The sequence below is a fragment of the Grampus griseus genome (genome assembly GCF_964374135.1).
Source record: "Grampus griseus genome assembly, chromosome: 3".
NCBI lineage: Eukaryota > Metazoa > Chordata > Mammalia > Artiodactyla > Delphinidae > Grampus > Grampus griseus.
Window position 1 is genome coordinate 164,290,994 of NC_139019.1, and position 16,482 is coordinate 164,307,475.

Genomic DNA, 16,482 nt, shown 5'->3' on the forward strand with positions numbered 1-16,482 from the left:
CAGAAACAGACAGGGTGGGAGCCAGGCTTCCATAATAAAAATTTATTCTTACACAAATCTACAGCTTTTAAACAGTAAAAAGAAAGGCCCACTGTCACCTAGGAAGAGGACTTGAAGCAACATGTGGGAAGCAGGGAGGCTCCAGGACATCCAGGCACATGGTTACCGGCTCTGCTCAACTGTAGGACACACACAGGGAAGGTCAGTGAGGAGGGGGCGGGGGGAAGAAAGGGCCCCACCGCCGTGGCCCCCCAGCCCCGTCTGAGCCACTTACTGTATGTGGAGATGTCTATTTCTTCTGGAAGCTCTGCCACATTCACTTCAAACCGGTCCTGGACATCATTGAGGATTTTGGCATCATTCTCATCAGACACGAAAGTAATGGCCAGGCCTTTGGTACCAAAGCGACCCGCACGGGCCACCTGCAGGGAGACAGGAGCAGGGGTCAGGCCACAAGACACAAGCTGGGGATCTGAGAACAAGCAGGGAGAGGTCCTCATCCAACACCAATCCTGGGAAGGGGGCACCAGGGAGGGAACACCTCTGGGGGGCCACTCACGCGGTGGAGGTAGGTGTCTGAGTCCTCGGGCATGTCATAATTGAAGACAATGTTGACACGCTCAATGTCCATTCCTCGGCCAAACAGATTGGTGGCCACCAGGATCCGCCGCTGGAAGTCCTTAAACTGCTGATAACGTGACAGGCTGGGCGCAGGAGGAACAAGGGGCGGCCATCAGATACAGGGATCCTGGGCGGCGTTCCCCTCCAAGGGGCCTGCCTGGGGCTCTGAGGGCGGCATGCACTCACCGCTCCTCCTGGGCCATGCCCCTGTGGATGGCAATGGCTGGGAAGTTCTGCTCCACGAGGAGCTGGGCCAAGGCCATGCAGCGCTGCACCGACTTCACAAATATCACCACCTGTGAGGGAGGGGGCGGCAGTCAGGGCCAGAATCCCTCCCAAAGGCTTAGAGCCCCAGGACAGGCCCCAGGAGTGCGGAAGCATCACCTGGTTAAACTCCAACACATCCAGGAGGTCAAAGAGCTTGCGGTTCTTCTCACTGTCCTTAAGTTTGACGTAGTACTGCTGCAGCCCATGCAGCGTGAGCTTGGTTTCGTCGTCCACAAACACCTCCATGGGCTGTGCCGGAAGGAGAGGAGGAAGGGGCAGGCAGGGCTTACTTCTGGGCATCCTGCCTGCCGAGAACTTTCCAGGAGCGACTCCTTTGCTGCAATGCTTCCAGAGAGCCTGCTGTACCCCAGTAAATACTCCTCTCTCAGCAGCTGCATCTAAGGTCTGGTCTGGCTCTAGTGTAAACCAAGCTCTCAGCTCCCAGTGTGACAAGCGAGGAAGAGAACTCCGCTGCCTCCCAGCATTCGTGTGCCGTGAGGGCAGTGTGGGAGTGGGGGAGCAGCAAGGGCCTGGACTCTAGGAGGCCAAAGCTACTGCACCGAGGTCTCGGCCTCTACTCACGTCTTGCATGAACTTCCTGCAGACGGGCCGGATCTCCTTGCTCAGGGTGGCGCTGAACATCATGCACTGCTTCTCGTGGGGTGTCAGGCGGAAGATCTCCTGCACGTCCCGCCGCATGTCTGGGTGGGGAGGGCAAGAAACAGGTGGGCGTGAGCGCCTGCCAGACCACGACCCCCACCCGAGACCAGATCCAGCCCCTCCCAACCTGTGCCAGGGAGCCGTTGGCACCATGACGAGGGCGGTGTGAGCGAGGACTGGCTGGAGGGGAGAGTCCCAGGTGCCTGAAGGCCCGGACTCGGGGTGAGCACAGGCGCGGGAGGAGCGGCAATCCACTTACACGCTGCCAGAGCGGAGCAGCCGTGCCAGCGCGCCTCGAGCCACGCTTCAGGGAGGGGAGCCTGAGGCAGAGACAGCCGCTGGGGTGAGAGCTGCAGCCGCCTCCCAGGACACAAGCCCCATCTCCCACCGGCCCTGTCAGGGCTCACTGAGGGCAGGCAGGGGCCTAGAACTAACCCAACAGGCAGCGAGGCCACGGTACTCTGAGGGCTAACGTGGACATATGCCTGGACACGGCTCATGTGGGGTGCCATGGTCCCACTCAAGCTTCAGCTCAGAAGCAGCAGGTCACTCTGCCGACACCAGAACTCGCCCTAAAATCGCTTACAGGAGACCTGAGTGCTGGCCACCCACGGGATCCCACTTCAGGGAAACCTCCGGCCTGCCCTGTCAGGACCCGCCTAGCTCTGACATCTGGGGGGCTGCGAGGGCGAGGAGGGTGCGGCTGCGTGGGCCTCCACAGCCCCCAGGCCCAGCGAGGACACTCACCCAACTGCTCCAGCATCTTGTCGCACTCGTCCAACACGAAGTGCTTCACATTCTTCAGGTTGAGGCTCCTGTTCCGCACAAGCGCCAGGATCCGGCCCGGCGTCCCCACCACGACATGGGGACAGTTCTTCTTCAACACCTCCTCGTCCTTCTTGATGGACAGGCCCCCGAAGAACACAGACACCTATGCAGGCGGAAAGCTCCTTTCACCATCTGGCGGCCGAAAGCTCACCCCCCCACTCCGTGCCTACGGCCACTCAGCTAACAGCCCGCCAGCAGCCCCGCAGCAGGCCTGGTGCCTGGAGACAGTGGAGGCCTGAGTCTGGCCCCAGCTTCACCGAAAAGCAGCCCCAGGGCTGGGACCGGCACAGGCCTCTGGGGGCCATGCATAATTCATCAAGCTTTTAAGGAGCAGAAACCACCACAAACCTCAAAGGCAGCCGCTGCAGCCAAGCCTGGTTAATGCTGGCTGGGCTACAGCCGAGGCCAGCAAGGCTGCAGAGGACCACATGGCACCCAACCTGGCCTGAGGGGCTCACCTTGACGCTGGGCATGTATTTGGAGAAGCGCTCATACTCCTTGCTGATCTGGAAGGCCAGCTCTCGAGTGTGGCACATAACCAGGACCGTCACCTGTGGGGCCGGTCAGGGAGAGACACTCAAGACAGTCCCCTAAGTCCTCCCCCGGCCAGAGCCCACGCCGGTGCTCATCCCTTGGCGGCCCCCAGCCCTTGGGCCATTGGAAGGCGCAGTCCAGATGCCTCCATCTTCTCACAGCCCGCTCATTCTCTGTGTCTTCTCACAGCTACGCAGCTGTGACTCCCTACGCCAGGTCCTGCACTGAGGCCTCAGTAAGAGTTAGATCCAGCCTAGCTGGTGACACGCCCCATGCTAACAGCTTCCTGAGCCTGCCCTCGGGCTGGCCTGTGACCACCAAGGGGAAGGCTGCCCCTGCCTCTTGGCCCACAACACCAAGCACTGAGACCACACCATGGCCTTGAACAAAATCCTCCTCTCCTTGACCATCCAGCCTAAGGTGGGTAACAAGGGCTCATGCACCTATACGCAGCCCAAGGATGTGTGCCCCAGCATGTCAAGAATGAACACCAGCATGCACCTCAATTATCCCCCAAAACGGGGGACTACAATGTTCACGACATGAGAAGTACAGCTATGGCCTGTCAGCAATAACAACAGGAACAAAACCGTATTCAGTGTAAGCCCACCTTCGTAAGCGTGTACGATCTAGAAGAGCACATATGGAACGAGCAGCCGTCTTGCTGGATGGCCAAATTGTGGGCACTTTTTAGTTTTTTCTCTTGGCTTGTCGTCTTTGGGGCGATTTTGTTACAACTGAGTACTGTGTTTAATTTTAAAAGTCCAGAAAGAGGATGCAGGAACAGGGATTTTTAAAAAGAGGAGCCATGACTCCTGCTGCCTCAGGTAGCTTGGGCCTAGGAAGGAGGGTTCCCACCCACCTGTCCGTTGACGGGCTCAATCTGCTGCAGGGTGGCCAACACAAAAACCGCTGTCTTGCCCATCCCTGACTTGGCCTGGCACAGGATGTCCATGCCCAGGATGGCTTGTGGAATACACTCGTGCTGGACTGAGGGGGAGAGAGCATATGAGCTATCAGAAACCAGATGTTCCCTCTGTGCAGGCCCCTCACCGGGTGGCTGAGGGGACCACACTGAGGCGGTCAGAGGCAGGCCTCGGCGGGAAGGACCAGGGAGGCATACCCTCGGATGGATGCTCGAAGCCACAGTCCACTATGGCCCTCAGGAGCTCAGGCTTCAGCAGAAAGTCCCGGAAGCCAGAGCTGTGGATGGAAACGTAAGAACCCTTGACATCTTTCTTGGGAGCAGTTGGAGCGCTCTCTGGAGGAGCCTGGGGCTCTTCATCTTCCTCATAATCCAGAAGCTCGTTTTCCACATCCTGTTCCGCCATGGTGCTGAGAACAGAGGAGGGAGGGAAGGGCTCAGGGAAGCAACTAAGGTGACTGATGCATGCAGGTAAACCCACCCAGCGTGGGAGAAGAGGGAGATGGCTGCACAGAAGCTGCAGGCTGTTGACACAGGTCCGAGAGGGGCGAGGTGCTGGCGTCAGCTCTTGTGAGCTGGCACAGAAAGCCACCCAGCCACTGAAGTCAAGACCGGACATCGTTCTCCGATCCCTCTTTAGCTCACGCCCGACACTGACAACAACAGCAGGTCCCACCACTCCATGTGTGCAGCACCTCCCAGCTTCTGCCTGTTGTGGCCACATCTCCACCATGCCCCGCCAAGCCACCTCACCTCTCCCTGCGCCCTGCCAGCGACGCCCACACGTGCACCCACACCCTCCGCCTCCAAGGGCTTCCCACTGCTCTAAGCGAACCCCCAGTTCCTCTCCGCCCGCAACCCTCCCCACTGGCCCCTGCCCACCTCACTCCACGCCACCCCTTTCAAACCACCCCCAGCTTTATCGGGCTGCTGATACTCATCGAGCCCCTACTCCAGCTCAGGCCGCCCACCCCCACCCCTGGGAACACACTGCTGCACTGCTTCCAGGTCTCTGCACAAATGCCTCCTTCTCAGCATCAAGGTCAAGGCCTCAGACCAGCTAGCTTCAAGGAGTCCCCTCCCCTTCACTCCCCAAGGACCCCACCCCCACCCCGCTTTCCCACTCCCGACCTGGATATGTGGCTGCCAGGATGCTGGAGAGACAGGAGCTTGTGAGGAAGCAGTGTCTGCCCAGGCCCAGCTACTCCTGCTATTTGTGGTCTGCACAGGGGAACAATTAAGTGCTCTCATGGAAAGACCTCCCGTTGGGCCCAGAGCCAATAAGAATACAGCTGAGATGGTAAATGGAATTAATACAAAGCACGCTCACCGCCTGGCTTCGTTTAATCCAATACATACAGCGCGCCTACTGGGTGCAGGCTGCAAGGGACCCAAACATGAAAATACTGCCTTACTCCTCCCTGCTGCAACCCAGCCTCCAGACTAGGGGCTGGAAGTACTAAAGCAGTCCCTCTTCTTCCTGAGCTGGATGCTGAGCGTCCCGGGCCCAATTTCTGGCCCTTCTGCCACTCATTCTCTGTGACCATCAGCCCCGGCGCTTTAACCACCTCTGTGCAGCCTCCCAAACTGTGTCTCTATGGAGACACAGACTCCATACTCAGTTACCTAGCTGCCTCTTTCACCTCTCCCCCTGGGAATTGAGGCCTGTTTCCCCCATCTCAAAAAAGGCAATTCCATTCTCTAAACTGTTGTCTTTTCTCTCTCTCTCCCTGTTCTATCAGCCAAAAATCCCGCCAGGTCAATCAGACCACTTCTCACCCCTGCTACCTTGCCAGTCTCAGGCTGCCATCTTTCTTTTTAGATTAGAATAGCTTTATGGAGATATTCACATGCCATACAAGGCACCAATTAAAAGGTACAATTCAATGGTTTCTTGTACAGTCATATAGATGCGCAATCCCTGCCACTATCAGCTTTAGCACACATTTCCTCAAAAAGACGACATCCTTTAGCTACCATCCTATGCCACCAACTCCCTTTGGCAACCACTAATCTATCTTCTTCTTAGGAATTTGCCTATTTTGGACGCTTCATGTAATGGAATTACACAACACGTGATGGTCTGACTTCTTTCGCTCACGTTTTCCAGATTCGTCTACACTGCAGCCGTGTATCAGTACATAATTCCTTTTCATGGTTGGATGATATTCCTTTGTACTGCGATACCAGTTATTTTATCCATTGTCAGCTGATGGACATTTGGGCACCATCATCTCTTGCCTGGATTATGCCAAGAGCCTCCTTGTTGGTCGGTCTCCCTGCTTTCCGTCCCCGACTCCCCCTTCCATGCCCCTCAGCAGCTGGAGGGAGCTTATAAAAGCTAAGTCAGAAAACGTCACTCCTCTGCTCAAAACCCTCTACAGGTTCACGCTGCGTTCAGAATAAAACAGTCCTCACCACAGCCTACCAAGCCCCACACAACCTGACTCCCTTTACACTCAGACCTTATCTCCCCCATCACCCTCACTCACTGGCCTTGCTGCTGCGCCTCAAACATGCCTCAGCGCCTTTGCACTTGCTGTTCCCACTTCTTTCAGACCTCTGTTGCTCCAAAAAGGCCCGTTGGCCCGACTAAAAAAGAACCCCCTCCAGTCACGTCAGTCCAGCACCTAGTCCAGGGCCTGACATACATTGTGTAAGCACTCAACAGCAATGGCTGAATCAATGGATTTAGAATCAGGGCCTCAAAGCAGAGTTTAGGGGCTAACGTTAAGCATGTATCCTTATCTGATTCTTGAAAGAAGCAATCTGATACCAACACTGGCAAAGACAGGAAGGAGTCAGTCCCCAGGCATCAGAGAGAAGAACAGGAGCCAGCAAAGGCCAGTCCAGAAACCACCAGACCCTTTCAGGGAATGGAAAGCACTGGCTGCTTGAAGTAGAGGCAGAAGACAGAGCTGGAAGAGCTGGTTAAGCCCAGGGCATTCATACTTAATTTGCTAAACAATAAAGAATCGCTGACTAAGCTTTTGAGTTGTGACTCAATCAGGATTTGCCCAAGAACAAGTGACTCCAGAGAAGATGGAGTCGGGTAAGAGACCAGCAGCAAGGAAAACCAGACACCCAATTAACTACAGTGGTGGCATTGTTAAGTAGGGGAAAAGATGGTGGAACACCCTACAGGGTGGGACCACCCCCTGGGAGAAGCTCAGACAGAAAAGAGCCAGAGTCATCTACTCTGGGCTTCAAATCTGGGAGTAGATGGTGTATTAAAAAAAAAAAAAAATTAGGAATTCAAACAAAGTCTTTTTGTTTTGATGGGGAGACAAATTTGCGGACAGACTAAGTTTGATATACAAAATTTTCTAGACTAAGTGACTAGACAGGATCTAAAGCTCAAAACAAATTAGATCAGGAAAGGATCTGGCGGTGTTTGTTCCACCCAGAGAGGGTGGCCGAGACAGCTGAGGCCCCAAGAGTTGATGAACTTGAATGCTGACACCAGAATAATTAACAACTCTGACTCGCACGCGTACCCTTTCACCCTGAAGTGCTCCCAGCGAGAATTTCTACCTAAGAGTTTGTTCCTTACTGAACATCTTTTTTGCCCGAAATCTCTGGAACCACGAATCCACCCCCTAAACGCGAGAGTGGGGGAGGGGAGAGTCTCTCGAACTCGGAGAAGACCGTCAGGTCTACAAGCTCCGGCTTCTCCCACCGCGGCCCCACACCCCGGCGTCGCCCCCTGACGCCCTCCCCGAATCGCATCGGGGCTCCTCGAACAGGCAGACCTCCCCCAGAATCGGGCTCAGCCCGCGGGCCGCCATGACAGCCTCTGCCAGAAGCGGTCTCCACACCCAGCGCGCCAAAGGCCGGCCCGCCCCTTGCGCGTGCGTCCCAGCACCCAACGGCCGCCAACGCGCGCGCCGGACACCAAAGCCGCCCCGCCTCCCCTCGTCTCGCGCCCAGTCTTCGTCCTTCCCTCAACCCCTGACGTCTCCCATCGCCCGCTCACCCGCAGGTCCGACGTCTCCACACCGCGGGCCCGCACCTGGGCCCGCCGCTCACCTGATTCCTCGTTCACCTCCGCGTGCTGCGAGGACCGCCACCCGACTCCTGTTACCGGTCGCGCTCCTTGACACAAGCTATCGCGTTTCCTGTCTCGTGGGTCCGACTGCGGCTCGGCTCACTGGACCGCTCGCTTTTCATTCAAAAGAGACGGAAGCGATGATTGGATCCTGCGGGAGACGTCTGGAAGCTATTGGTGGAGAGTGGAAAGAGGGCGTGCCTCATGCCTCGGATTCATTGGTCAACCTGAAAGTTGGCGCCCGAGTGGGCTGATTGAGGCGGGCGTCTGCCAGCGCGCTGTCTTGTAATCGAGGTTGTGACCTCCGTAGGTGCCGCCATATTTTGTACGGGCAACTGAAGCCTGGATGTGGGCCCGGGGTGAGCGTCTCGCCCTTATGAAATATGGCTTCTACGCTTTGCTCAGAACTTGGTGTTCGAAGTGGATGTCCGTCCGCGATCTCCTGGTCCCGCAGAGTGGAGGCTCTGAAAGGGTTCTGAGAAAGCTTGGGAGCTTGGAATGACTCCAGCGTGGAGAGGACATTTAGCACCAGCAGTGGGAAAGGGGCCCCTCAGGGCGTGGGAGTGAGAGAAATGGTCCTAGGACACAATTCCCGTTTGCTGAGAGTCATTTCCTGGGTCAGACACTGTGCCAGTGACCATGCAGGTTCAGGCCAAAAAACCAAAACCAGATGTTTTCGTCATAAAACTTTTTTGTTGTTGTTAATTTTACTTTTCCTTGTATTAAATTTCCCCAACCTTTTTCTCCCCGCCCACCCAGTACTTTACTGAGTTGAGCTAAAGTGTATTGTAAAAGGAACGGGTCCATGAGTTTTGATGATTGATACCCGAGTGACAATTGCCTGGTGAAGATATGGAACATTTCCGTCACCCCAGAAAGTTCTGTTGTGTCCCTCTGAAGTCAACCACACCCCTTTCCTCCTGCCCCCACCAGGCAACCGGTATTTCTATCACTATAGTTTTGTCTGTCCTTGAATTTCATATAAATGGAATCATGCAGTAGATTGTCTTTTGTGTCTGGCTTCTTTTGCTCAACAAAATGTTTTGAGATTTTCCACATCGCTGCACATAGCAATATTCCTTCTTTTTCATTCCTGAGTAGTATTCCACTGTGTGGCTATACCAATATAGCTGGTGTAGTTTCTCCACTCACCTATAGATGGACATTTGTTTTTTCCCAGTGTTTGGCCATTATTAATAAAGCTTGTACAAGTATTTTTGTGAACACAAATTTACTTCTCTAGGGGAAATACCTAGGAATGGAATGGTGGGTGGAAGATCATGTGGGTGTTCAGCTTCAGTAGATCTTGACAGTTTTCCTGAGTGGTTGTTCCACTTTACACTCTCACTAGCACCCTGTGAAACTTCCAATTACTCCCAGTTCTTGCCCATACCTCAGTCTTTTCTCAGCTGTTAGGATTGGGGGATTTGGGGGGAGGGACAAGGAGGGAAAGTAAGTAGGACAAACTCAATAAGCCTGCTGCAGCATTCCAGTCTCCCTAAGCCCCTGACACAATTAAATCTTCCTCCACAGTTTTCCAAAGAGGTTCAAGCATTTCATTTTCATTTAGTATAAGCTATCTCAGGGTCCATGTTCTAGACAAATTCAGAGCTAAAGTCATCAGAAGTATGTAACTTCAGCCAAAAAGCCCAATGAAGAGAAACCAGTCAATCCAGAGGGAGACTTTACATAATATAAGGTAAATATTGTATGTACAATAATAATTACATCCTAACACTTATAGAGCACTTCCTGTGTACCCAACAGGGCCAGGATGAGGGTGACGCATGCAAAATTTAAGGGGGCACCAGGGACCTCCCGGGTGGCACAGTGGTTAAGAATCCACCTGCCAGTGCAGGGGACACGGGTTCAAGCCCTGGTCTGGGAAGATCCCACATGCCACGGATCAATTAAGCCCGTGCGCCACAACTACTGAGCCCACGTGCCACAACTACTGAAGCCCCCGCACCTAGAGCCTGTGCTCTGCAGCAAGAGAAGCCACCACAATGCGAAGCCCATGCACCGCAACCAAGAGTAGCCCCTGCTCGCCGCAACTAGAGAAAGCCTGCGTACAGCAACAAAGACCCAACGCAGCCAAAAATAAAGTAAATAAGTAAATTTTTTAAAGGGGGGGGCACCAAATGCCAAACCAAACAGAAAGAACCCAAAAAACTCAGTCATCAACATAAATTATATTTGAATGGACTATTTTAAAATCAAAATTAATTTTAAAAAAATAAATAAAAATAAAATCAAAATTAATTTTTAAAATCTATGATGAACAAAATATCAACATTTTAAATAAACATAGGGTCAGTAACAGTGCTGCGTGAAGCCGAGCCATATTGGCACCTGAGGCAAAAGGAAACGATCAGATCTACTGATCCTGTCTTTCTTTGGATTTTTTGCATTATTTTGATTTTTTAAAAATTGTGCTAGGACTTCCCTGGTAGCGCAGTGGTTAAGAATCTGCCTGCCAATGCAAGGGACATGGGTTCGAGCCCTGGTCCGGGAAGATCCCACATGCTGCGGAGCAAATAAGCCCCTATGCCACAACTGCTGAGCCTGTGCTCTAGAGCCCGTGAGCCACAACTACTGAGCCCGCGTGCCACAACTACTGAAGCCCGCATGCCTGGAGCCTGTGCTCTGCAGCGAGAGAAGCCACCGCAATGAGAAGCCCATGGACGGCAACCAAGAGTAGCCCCTGCTCGCCGCAACTAGAGAGAGCCTGCGTACAGCAACAAAGACCCAACGCAGCCAAAAATAAAGTAAATAAGTAAATTTTTTAAAGGGGGGGGGCACCAAATGCCAAACCAAACAGAAAGAACCCAAAAAACTCAGTCATCAACATAAATTATATTTGAATGGACTATTTTAAAATCAAAATTAATTTTAAAAAAATAAAATCAAAATTAATTTTTAAAATCTACGATGAACAAAATATCAACATTTTAAATAAACATAGGGTCAGTAACAGTGCTGCGTGAAGCCGAGCCATATTGGCACCTGAGGCAAAAGGAAACGATCAGATCTACTGATCCTGTCTTTCTTTGGATTTTCTGCATTATTTTGATTTTTTAAAAATTGTGCTAGGACTTCCCTGGTAGCGCAGTGGTTAAGAATCTGCCTGCCAATGCAAGGGACATGGGTTCGAGCCCTGGTCCGGGAAGATCCCACATGCTGCGGAGCAAATAAGCCCCTATGCCACAACTGCTGAGCCTGTGCTCTAGAGCCCGTGAGCCACAACTACTGAGCCCGCATGCCACAACTACTGAAGCCCGCATGCCTGGAGCCTGTGCTCCGCAGCGAGAGAAGCCACCGCAATGAGAAGCCCATGCACGGCAACCAAGAGTAGCCCCTGCTCGCTGCAACTAGAGAATGCCCGTGTGCAGCAACGAAGACCCAACACAACCTAAAATAAATAAATAAATAAATACATTTAAAAAAAAATTGTGCTAAAACATGTGTATCTTAAATTCTGTGTCTGAGGCAAGTGCTTCCCCTCCTCACCCCAGTCCCTGTCCTGGTTGTTCAGCCTTGTTCTAAGAAATCTAAATATATGAACAGACTAATCACCACCTGGAGCAGATGAGGTGCGTGTATTAGCACATCCATTGTCCATATCCATTGTCGGGTGGTTAACAGGAGCTCCAGAGAGGATTAATCTCAGTCCCAAAGTCACACAGCTGGCAGGGATTCAAGGCCAGGCCATCTCTCATCATTAGACATGGCCAAAACCTCTACAGGTGGAGATAGAGGCCAAAGCCAGGTAAGTTGGAAGCCTGGAGAAAACCAGTCCCCAGGGACAGAGGAGGTGCTCCAGGAAAGCAGGTGGGAGGTGAGCTTGGAGTAATTAGATCATCTGAGATGATGCAGGAGGAGGAGGAGACCGAAGCTAGTTGAGTCCAGTAAAGAAGTCTGAAAAAAAAAAAAAAAAGAAGTCTGGAAAAACAGGAAAAAAAAAAAAAGCCCAGCACACCCACCATCCATGCAGCCATGGGCGGGGCAGGGGGGCAGGTTTCTATGCTTCAAAACAAACAAACAAACAATTACAAAAAACACAAGAAACAAAAAAACCCACAAACTTTAAATCCAGAAAAGATCAGAGCCTGCTAAAGTACTTCCACCACCCAAGATGAACAAATAGTAACATTTGTCACATTGGCTTGATTCACTTCAGAATTATTTTAAGATACAGAAAATTTGAAAACACCCACCCAAATGGCTAAAAAGGAAAAGACTCACAGTACTGAGGCTGGAGGAGAGGCTGTGGAGAAACCAGAATTTTCACTGCTAGCAGGCTTGTAAAATGAGAAAACCACTTTGGAAAACGATTTGGCAGTTTGTGATAAGGTTAAGCAGGGTATCTCAACCCCAGCACTCTTGACGTTTGGGCTGGATCCTTCTTTGTGGTGGGAGCCATCCTGTGCATTATGGGATGTTTAGCATCTTTGGCCTCTCAATGCCAGTAGCACCCACGCCTCAGTGTCTCCAAACCAAAAATGCCTCCTGACGTTGGTAATGTCCCCGCCCCTGGCGGGGGAGGGGATCATCCCAGATCAGACCCATTGGATTGAACAGGCACCTATGTCATGACTAAGCAGTCCTCCTCGGTATAGACTTAACAATCAATGAAACCCTTTTTGTCCACAAAAAGATACGAACAGTGAACATTCTCTATGCATAAGAGCTCCAAACTGGAAACAACCGAAATGTCCATCAACAAACGAATGGATAAAGAAACTGTGCTCCATCCACACCATGGAATAACACTAGAAATAGAAAGGAATAAACTATCGATATACACAACATTATGGATGCATACCAAAAACATCATATTCTTTGCAAACATACTAAAAATCACTGGACTGTACATTTAAAAAGGGTGAATTTTATGGTGTGTGAATTTTATTCTAATAGAAAACAAAACAAATGTATTGAGTGAAAGAATCTAGACATTTAAAAAATTTTTAAATGATTCCATTAGGTATGAAATTCGAGAACAGGCAAAATTAGTCTATGGTGATAGAATCTACATGAGGAGGTTGCCTGGGAAAGAAAACAGGCAAAACTTATGCAGCAGGCGAGTGGCCTGGGTGGTGCCACAGGGGTGTGTATGTATGTACAAATTCACGGAGCTGCACACCAAAAGATTTGTGTGCTTTACCATATGTAAGTTATACCTCGATCAAAATAAAAGACATAACACCTTATTGTTAAAGTGGAAGTCACTTCTGTTCACTTCCCTCACTCCACTCCCCTCCCCCACTACACAAACATCCTCAATAAAAATGATACTGAACAATTACTTAACGCCTATTCTGTGCTTTACAAGAATTAATTCATTTAGGCTCCCCAGCAACCTATGAGGTAGGCGCCACTATTATCATCCCCTTTTACAGATGAAGAAACTGAGGCACAGAGCAGTGAAGTAACTTGCTCAGGGTCTCACTGTTCATAGGCAGTGGTGTCAGGAATTGAACCCAGATAGCCTGGCGGGCCTCAGCCAGGATGCCAGGCATACTACAAGCCTGCTACTCTGAACATTCCACAAACTTAATACACAGTTTCACTTTCTGGTTTTTAGTAATTGATATAAACAATATCAAACTGTATCATTTTTTAAACTTGCTTTTTTATCCCCCCCTCCCAGCCCCCCCACCCCCCACACACATGGTGTTTTTGAGTTTAGCCTTGTTGATACATTTAGTTCTTCTGGTGTCAGATTAATCTACTCCCATTTCTTTTCTCTGGCCTTGACTGGTGGAGACTTGGTTTGCAAAGAACCTTATCTTTTGAGAGATAACCCTCACTCAGTTCCTCCCCTTCTAAGAATCCACCAGTGGTTCCCACAGTCCTCAGGGTCAAGTCTGAATTCCACTCCCACCATCTGCAACATCTGGAGCCTTCCCTCTACTCCAGGTTCATCAGCAGTAAAAAAAAAAAAAAAAAAAATCCAGCCATGCTTTATGATACCTGGTTTGTTCACCCATCTATTCATCCAGCAGCTATTTTTTGAGTACCCTGTTCTAGGAGCCAGGGACCCAACAGTGAACAAGACAATGATCCCTGCCCTCTGGGAGCTGACATCTTCCTGGTGAAGTCAGACAAGAAAGAAAACAGTAAAGTCAAATTTATTAAAATTTGCAAGGAGGAAAAATCAAACTATGTGAGGAATAGAGTTTGGTAGGGATGGGGTGGGCCTTGTTTTAGGTGGAGATGCAGTCAGGGAAAACTTCTCTAAGAAGGTGACATTTAAGTAAAGATGGAAATAAAGTGAGGAAGATAGAATGCCAAGATGAGAAGGAAAAGTACTGCAGGCAGTGAGAAAGCCAGAGCAAAGGCCCTGAGGTAGGAATCAGCATGTGTGAGGAGCAGTGAGGAGGTCATGCAGCCAGGGTGTGAGTGAGGGGATTGGGGTGGGAGATGTAGGCAGAGGAAGTAGGACATGCCGAGTTCTACCTCACCCACCTCTAGGCCTTTGCCCTGTTTCTTCCACCAGACACCCTTTTCCTCTTTTTTTTTTTTTTTTTTTTTTTTTGCGGTACGCCGGCCTCTCACTGCTGTGGCCTCCGCCGCCGCGGAGCACAGGCTCCGGACGCGCAGGCTCAGCGGCCATGGCTCACGTGCCCAGCCGCTCCGCGGCACGTGGGATCCTCCCGGACCGGGGCACGAACCCGTGTCCCCTGCATCGGCAGGCGGACTCTCAACCACTGCGCCACCAGGGAAGCCCTTCCTCTTTAACTATTTTGTAATTTCCTAATTTGTCCCTTAGTGCCAGCCGTTCTGCCTCCTCTATAAGTGGGGCACCTATGTCCTCAAGGCATTCACTGGACTGGGATATCTTTCTCCTGACAGCTCACAGTGTATGCATTCACTCATTCCACAAAGACTGAGCGAGCTTAGGCCAGTTACTGGGAAATTTCAGAGAGGAGTGATATTTAAAATAAATAAAACAGAGCCATGGACCAGAGATGACAGGGCATGGAGGTGCTCTGGGAAGCAGAGGAGGTGACATTTAAACAGAGATCTAAATGATCAGAAGAGGCCAGCCTTGGGGAGATGTGAGGGAAGGGCATTAAAGACCAGGGAACAGCTAGTGCAAAGGCCCTGTGGTTGGAAATAAGGTGAGAATATTTGAGGAACACAGAGAAGGCCAGTTTTGCTAGATGGGGATGAGGAGAGTGGAGGGGGATGCAGCTGGACAGGTGGGCAGAGGCCTGACAGGACCATCCTGCAGGCCAGGTGAGGAGTGGTGTTTTTCTTAAGAGCTCCAGAGAGCCAGAAACAGGTTTTCCAGCAGGCAGAGCTGTGGGGGTGGGTGTGATTTAGGGTTTCCAAGGCCCCAGAGAGGACTGGAGAGAGGCCAGAGGAGCTACAGGGCGGTGCTGGTGCAGTTATCATATTTGGCTGAGATTATACAATAAGTCCTTGGTCTCCCTGTTTCAAGCCCAGAGTGCGACTGTGTTTCCAGTGCTACCAAAGTCCCCAGTGGGTGCTGATAAATATTCACTGAGTAAATGAATGCCGGAAGCTTGGAGAGAGAATTTGGCAGGGTTCCCCAGCTCCATCCGGGGAGGCAGCCTGGAAACCTGGCAGGCAGCAGAGGGCCCATCCTTGGATAAGGTGACCCAGTTCCTGGGCTGGCTCTCAGCCTTGCTTTGCCCCCTCATCCCCATCTGTAAAATGGGTGGGCTGGAGAATTAGAGGAAGACAGGGCAAGGACTATAAACATCCTGACTTTATAATTGGGGTGAGGGGCTTCTCTCTGAGCTTCAGTTTCCTCATATTTAAATCAAGAGAAAAAGAACTAGCTCAAAGGTTTCTTTAATTCAGTGGATGAATATTTGAGGAACTGCCAGGAAGCAGGTGTAGCTGGAGGGAGGGAGCAAGGGAAAGAGGTGGGAGAAGAGGAGAGAGGGAAGGTGAAGGGGGCAGATCGTGCAGGGCCTTGTGGGCTGCGGGTAAGACTTTGGCTTTTACTCTGAGGAAAGTGGGAGCCAAAGAGGGATCTAGGCAGAGGAGGGACATGACCTGACTCAGGTGTTCCTAGGAGTCCTTGGGGTGTTGTGGGGAAAAGAGACTACGAGGTCGAGGGAAGAGCCGAAAGACCTGGGAGGAGGTGACTGCACTGGTCCAGGCGAACGATGATGAAGACTGGACCCGGTGCAGATAGTGGAAGGGTGAGAAGTGGGTGGATTCTGGATTGGTATAATTTCTCCTCCTCCTCCTTCTCATTCTTTCTCTGTTAACCACCACCACCAACAACCAGCCCCAAAGAGTCGCCCAAAGGAAAAAGGGAGAAAGAAAACATCCCGCCCCGGCCTCTGGGACGGTGCAAACCACTCACAGCTGCGAGTAACCAAGGTACCCGCAGCCCTCCACGCTCTGGCGGGTCCCAGGAGGGCGCCAATGAGGCGGCGCTGCCAGGGAACGCTCCCCGCCCCGCGCCCCAGGGACCGCGGCTTGGCCCAGTCACCGGATTTGAAAGGGAGTGCGGGGTCGGCCACGAGCCCGCCTGCGTGCTACAGAGACTCCGGAGACCCTGAGAAGCTCCTCAAAGGTCTCCACCTTCTGCCTCCGATAGGGCAGGAGTGTG

At 51.7% G+C, this 16,482-nt stretch overlaps 1 protein-coding gene across 5 annotated transcripts; it reads right to left on the bottom strand.

Annotated features, from left to right (window-relative positions):
- Positions 1 to 33: 33 nt before the first annotated feature.
- Positions 34 to 7,935, bottom strand: DDX39A (DExD-box helicase 39A). 5 transcript variants are annotated; one of them, XM_082652325.1, is made up of 11 exons: positions 7,865 to 7,935; positions 4,034 to 4,245; positions 3,773 to 3,900; positions 2,835 to 2,927; positions 2,296 to 2,479; positions 1,471 to 1,589; positions 1,006 to 1,137; positions 808 to 917; positions 560 to 704; positions 275 to 422; positions 34 to 179 (listed from the first exon to the last, which is right to left on the bottom strand). In XM_082652325.1, exons 2-11 carry the CDS (start codon positions 4,239 to 4,241, stop codon positions 163 to 165), a joined length of 1,284 nt encoding a protein of 427 aa, XP_082508451.1. In that variant the 5' UTR covers positions 4,242 to 4,245; positions 7,865 to 7,935; the 3' UTR covers positions 34 to 162. The 5 variants fall into 5 exon arrangements, with proteins under 5 accessions (XP_082508451.1, XP_082508452.1, XP_082508450.1 ...); XM_082652326.1 differs by having other exon boundaries at positions 7,812 to 7,925; XM_082652324.1 differs by lacking the exon at positions 7,865 to 7,935 and adding an exon at positions 6,328 to 6,378.
- Positions 7,936 to 16,482: the final 8,547 nt, after the last annotated feature.